This window comes from Buteo buteo, chromosome 6 (genome assembly GCF_964188355.1).
Source record: "Buteo buteo chromosome 6, bButBut1.hap1.1, whole genome shotgun sequence".
In the NCBI taxonomy this organism is placed as follows: Eukaryota; Metazoa; Chordata; class Aves; order Accipitriformes; family Accipitridae; genus Buteo; species Buteo buteo.
Window position 1 is genome coordinate 42,417,745 of NC_134176.1, and position 6,383 is coordinate 42,424,127.

The 6,383-nt window shown below is 42.6% G+C and overlaps 1 protein-coding gene across 1 annotated transcript in view; it reads left to right on the top strand.

Moving 5' to 3' along the window:
* The window catches only part of RPAP1 (RNA polymerase II associated protein 1), a 43,606-nt gene extending 37,731 nt beyond the window's left edge, over positions 1–5,875 (top strand). Inside the window, 4 exon segments of the mRNA XM_075030704.1 lie at positions 2,150–2,326; positions 3,013–3,069; positions 3,841–3,953; positions 3,955–5,875. Coding sequence (XP_074886805.1) covers positions 2,150–2,326; positions 3,013–3,069; positions 3,841–3,953; positions 3,955–3,994 — 387 coding nt within the window. The 3' untranslated portion in view covers positions 3,995–5,875.
* Positions 5,876–6,383: the final 508 nt, after the last annotated feature.

Genomic DNA, 6,383 nt, shown 5'->3' on the forward strand with positions numbered 1-6,383 from the left:
TGTCCCACACCCTGCTTGGTCTAATGATTGAGTATCTCCTAATTTATAGCCTGTATGTATGAAGGGCTAGTCTGCACCCTATGTTCTTGTCGTGGTTTAACCCCAGCCAGCAACTAAACACCACGCAGCCGCTCACTCACTCCCCCCCCATCCAGTGGGATGGGGGAGAAAATCAGGAAAAGAAGTGAAACTCCTGGGTTGAGATAAGAACGGTTTAATAGAACAGAAAAGAAGAAACTAATAATGATAATGATAACACTAATAAAATGACAACAGTAAGTAATAAAAGGATTGGAATGTACAAATGATGCGCAGGGCAATTGCTCACCACCCGCCGACTGACACCCAGCCAGTCCCCGAGTGGCGAATCCCCGCCCCCCACCCCTTCCCAGTTCCTGAACTAGATGGGACGTCCCATGGTATGGAATACACCGTTGGCCAGTTTGGGTCAGGTGCCCTGGCTGGGCATGAGAAGCTGAAAAATCCCCGACCATAGTCTAAACACTACTGAGCAACAACTGAAAACATCAGTGTTATCAACATTCTTCACATACTGAACTCAAAACATAGCACTGTACCAGCTACTAGGAAGACAGTTAACTCCATCCCGGCTGAAACCAGGACAGTTCTTCTGCCAGCAATTACCTTTCCTTTAAGTCTTTTCTCACCTTGGTGAGAATCTTTTCCTTCCCCAATGCATGGACAAACAGTTATTTTGCCTCTGAACCATATTTCCACATTTAGTTATACTGGAGTTGTACTTTGCTGGGTAACTCGGCAAGAAAATTTCATCTGCCAAGTGTAAGACTGTGTTTCTTTTGAATGAGCAGAGCACAAGAGATGGGATTTAGCTGGCTTTAAGTTCTATGTCAGTTGACAGACAATACCTGATCTAGCCTAAAGTTTGCTAATACAAAGATAACCTTTCAAAATTTTTTTTTTCCAAACAACTGTGAACCAGCAGTTTATGTGAGATCAGTGCTTTCCACTGCGTGGTTGCAGCACTTTTGCTCTGGTTGTAGCCTTGTGGCCAGTTTTTCTATATCATTATGGCCAGATGAGCCTTTGTTTCTTAAGCCAGGTAAGCCAAGATATTCTGGCCTCCTTCTTATGGCAAGTTCTCTGGATGTTTGCAGTAGTCCTTCCCTGTCTATATTGCAGTTCCACAAATACCTGTAGGAACAGAGCTGAACACCATCTTCCAGATGAAAGCCTTGATTCTACATCACGTGCTTTATCTCGTCTTGATCCCTCAACACCACATCCCAGAATTGTGGCATGTGTTACAATGGAGAACATTTCAAAGCAGATTGTTTTTCATGTGCTTAGAAATTTTTTAAGTGCCAAATACTTTGAACAATGTTTTCATTGCTGCGTTGCTTGAAAACAAACTATGTTTTGGAAAATTTGAGCAAGATCACTTGAGGAGGTGTTGGTTGTTTAGGTTTTTTTCCTTTTTGTCTTCAGTTGAGTTAAAAATACCCTAGCGGGCAGACTGCTTTTTGAATTGAGTAAAAACAATGATTGTCTTTAATCATGCGAAGAAGATGCTCCAAAGTGAAATACGTAATTTTAGCCCTAGAGAACTTATCTCAAAATTGAGAAGAACAAAAATTGGACTTTTGGAGAAGGAAGAAGCAAGCAAACCCAAGTTGTTTCTAAAAGCTTTTCTAACCTATTTTTCCAAGCTAGGGAGCGACGTCAGAAAATGTTCGAAACTTCACTTAACAACATTAACTCTGGCAGATATATCTGGTTTCCTTTTCTGGCTAAATGCATAGGACAAAGTAAGCCTTTCTGGTACATTAGCAGGTTGTGGTGCTGTTGAAAGTACTCTGCCTCCTCACTTTAAAACCATTCTTCTTACCTGTGCCAAAAAGCAACTGCAGTGATTTAACCAGTAAAACATCTCTCCATAGAGCTGAAGAGGTCTTGAGGATGCTTTATTAAAGGTGTGTCACATAAGTTGGTGTGGGCAGCAACAGCTCTGCTCCAAGTGGGGGTCATGCCACCAAGGTATATGATGTTATATAGGAGTGCACGCACTGGGGGAAGGGCTGGGGAAGGGCACCCTAAAGTCATGAACTTCCCATTGCTACTTAGACCCTGACAAAAATTGTAATTTTGCCTCTGGGTGGGTTTGTTGCAGTTTCCTGTGCCTCTTGAGCGATACACTTCCCCTCCTGAGGATAACCTGAACCTCCTGCGGCTGTACTTCCGAACGCTGGTCACTGGTGCGCTGCGCCACACCTGGTGCCCTGTTCTTTATGTGGTGGCTGTGGCTCATGTGAACAGCTTTATTTTCTCCCAAGACAGCACGACACAGGTAGGTAACAGACAGCAGAGCCTCAGGGCTGGAAGCTTTGGGTTTTGCATCTGCTCTTCCCAAGGGTCCAGTGTGGTTGTGGTGAATAACTGACGGTGGGCTTGAAAACAAAGATTGTAAGCAAATGTTCTGAGAACTGGTCAGCTGTTTGAGAATCCACATATGAGACAGGACAGCAGCTCTTTTTCATTATGTCCTAAACCACTTGAATTAATGGTAGCCAATCCTACATAAACCTTTGAAGTCAGCAACTATGTGGGCTATGGTACAGGGGGAAGAATGAAGCAGGGAGGATGAGAGAGCTGATCAGGCAGAGAGAGCCTGTAATAGATTTAGCCCCTGCCTGGGGCAATCTTAAGGTGTAGAGTACTCTTTCCTTTCAGTTTTCTTGAATAACCAAGCAGAAGCCTTCCTATGGCCTTGGGGCCTCTAGCAGTGATTACTTGTGCTAACAATTCTCTGATCTACAGTTCTACCTGAAAGTTGAGAAGTTGGCTGAGTTTCAGGTCAGGGGAAGGAGGAGGGAGGCAGGATCCAAGCAATAGCCATCTTAAGCCCTTTCTGCTGGAACAACCTGCTCTTAGGAGCATCATCATAATGAGCAAAGCATCCTCCTGGAGTGCTGTACTCCCGTAGGCAAAGGTAGCATTGTGCTATATTAAGCAAAGTATGTGTTTTGTTCCCAGGAGACTGATGCTGCTCGGAAAAGCATGCTGCGGAAGACGTGGCTGTTGGTGGATGAGGTAGGATCTGTAAGGTTCAGTCTGTGCCACTGGGACTTAAGTTTTTCAGACATGGTACTCTTACAGATTTAACTTTGGCTTTTGAAATTTGTGTTTAACTGCTAATTTGAGAATGAGGGGTGATTAGCAGTAGGATTTTGACCTGCGAATGGCTATAAATATTGTTACCCAGTTCTTGTAGTAACTGAACTCAAAACACTGAGCCCGTTGGAACCTAGATGAATCTCCTGTACTGTATTTCCATGCCTCTTGCCCAAGCAGCATTATATCTGGATAGTGAGAGGTCCTAGAGGGATGATTCTAACACAACTATGAATAGGTGGCCAGCAGTGATCTCCCTTAACTCTTAGTTGGATGCTTCCCTCAAACCCAAACCAGATGTAAGGTTTCTCTTTTTTTCAGGGACCTTGCCAAAGTCTATCATTTGTGCAACAGAGCTGTGTCATTTGGCCCTTTATGTTTAGCATCCAGGGTAAATTCTTTAGGTCCCACTCAAAACCCGATTTGGGCTTCTGTCAAGAAGTCATTGTGAGGGGTTGCTGAGGAGGCAGTGGAGTTGTGTTCAGAAGAGGAGATCTTATGCAAATCAGAAGTGAATTTTCTTGGAAGAAACTCACCTTTTATAGCTCTTCTATTGAAGATGATACAATTAAATACGTCGGGCTTGATGGAATTATACTATCTGGCAGGTCGCTATGTTGTGTTGGAGATAGGGTGGAAAAGATTAGATTCTTTTCAGACACGCTTAATGACTGTTGTTTCTTTCTTCAGACCTTGAAAAAGCACCTACTCTACTACAGACTGCTGAATGCAGAGAGCCCTTTGGGATTTGATCTTTATGAGCAGCTCCCTCCCGTCCGACTGAAGTACCTGCAGATGGTGACACAAAGAAAATAAGAAGAATGCACTAGTGCTAGTCTCATAGCAAAACAATTATGCAAGAAGAGGGCCAAGGTGAAGAATGGAAAAGCTCAGTTTACGCTTCACTGATGAACCTATGTGCATTTGAGACAGTTTGAGTGTCTTACCTGGACGCTCTTGGCATCTTTGCAAAGTGAAGCACTAGTAGAATGCTCCCAGCCCTGTAGAACAATACACATCTTCTCAAGATATGACAGTATGTGTGTGGTCTTCCATGATGAATGGTGGAGCATTTTCCTCAATTCTGTTTCAGGTTGTTCTGCTTCTCCCTGGAGAAGGTGAGAACTTGTCTGAAAGGCACTGGACTGTTGAATAAACAGAAGGAAGTGGAAAAGCTATTTCATTCAGTCAGGCTGGAGACTGTGGGTTCTTTCCTTTGCTTTTTTGGACCCTGAATTTTGAATGGTCCTTTCCCCACACCATCTCCTGCAAATAAAATTACAATGCAACAGGGAAGAAGCTGATCCTGAGAGCTTCTTTTTTTAAAAAATATATATACAGGCAGTTTCTCCAGGACAGCGTTCTGTGACAGTCATGCAGACATATTGTGTCAGACCTCAAAGAAATAATAGTTCCTAGTGCAATGGTATAAACACTGGATGTCTTCCCTTGGCTGTCTTTTGGATAGTCTCTAAACTGCTTTCTTTTCTCACTTAATTTGGTTACATGTATAACAAGATAAATAATTTCTTTGCAGGGCAGGATGCTTGGCAGTAACCATTCCCCATTAGAGGGGAAAAGAAGTATCTGCTTGTTTAGCTAGGATATGTATTGGTTGCCCTCTGAGAAGAGGGGAATGTAGTTTAAATTGTAAAGTGGAGTTCCTAAGCTTAAACCTAATTTTAAAAATTCCTAATTTGATCCCACTTCTACATCCAAATTCTGTCTTGCAGCCTCAGACACAAGAACTACCAGTACAGTGTCCTAAAAGGCTCATCACAAGTGCCAGGTCAAGTCCAGAATTTACCCTAGGTGTGAACTCACTGGGTGTTTCGTTTATATCCAATAATTTTTTGCAGAACTAAAGTCACTATGGCAGGCTTTTGTTTGGAGAACTTTTATGAGCAAAACTTGTAAAAGTTATTTCTTTTGTTTTGTTCTTAGGAATAAATTCCTCTGGAAGGTGCAGGGTGATGCCTGGCCTGAAGACCTAAGCTTCTCTCTTTTTGTCTATCAAACAGGCCAAGCTAGCTTCCCTCCAAAGAAACCATGCCTATATTAATGTTGCTCCAGTGAGTGTCCTAATAAGAGTGTGAAACACTGTTAATAGGCCAGCTCCTAACTGTTGAAATTGTTCCAGACAAGAAACAAATTCAAGCTAGCAGCTTTATAGCTGTGGTGCTGTCTTTACATTGGCAGTTTTCTAAGTGTACCAGTCCCCCTTAGGTCACCAGAAAATATACTGTTTCATCTTTTTCCCCCTTATTTCAGATAGGACATGGGCAGAACTGATGTTTCATTTTAAACTCTCTCTTCCCCCCCCCCCCCCCCCCCGCCCCCCTGCTTTTTTTCCTTCTATTGCAGCTTTTGATCTGTGGTTTCTCTCTGCTGCAGATCAATGGCACATAAAGTAACAAAAGCACAGTGGTCAACATGGTTTTTTTTGTTGTTAATTATTTTAAAAATACTTGATGTCATTAAAAGTTTAATCAAAGGCATTCAAGTTTCTATTCTGTCTAGATGGTGAGAGCCCAGCAGTTGTCTTTCCAGAGCAATGGATGGTAAAATTTAAGGACTCCTAGCTGCCCGTTCAAGAGCAGCCTTCATGAAGGACTTTGTCTTTTGCTTTTCAGACCTCCAGTTATAAAAACTCTTCCAGTCTTTTCTGCAATGCCGAGTTTTGTAATGTGTACAGGGTGTAAATAAATATTTTGATAGCTCTGCAGGTTGTTTTGGAATTATGAGAATGCTCTCCTTTATTTAAAACTTTCTTGAGTTTGGATAGTTCTGTTTGCAATTTATCAATATCTTGGGAATGCTACTGCTGTGGAGAAATCACTAAGCTTTGGAGCTCTGTAAGAGAGCTCTTCAAGCCAAAGGCATCGTTCTGTTTGTGTGGTGGTCCACTAACACAGGGTACCAAATCCTGTGTGTTTGTGGGGAAGGTGCAGGGTGGGTATTGTGTGATTTGTCATGTGCTGCAGGTCGGAAGACGGTAAAAAAACTGTCCATGGATGGTATTTGTAGGTGATGAGAGAGGAGGTGGGTTTCATTTATTTTGTGAACTCCGGGAAGGAAAGGATCAAGCTTTGGGCAGCCTTGTACCAGGTTTCTCTGCAGAACACTAGAGGGCATTGCTTTATCTAGTTTAAATGCAAGCCTTCTCGGCTTAGTGCGATTGGGACTTAAAATAAACCCCAAAAGAGCTAACGCTTAAACCTGGTTTGAATTTT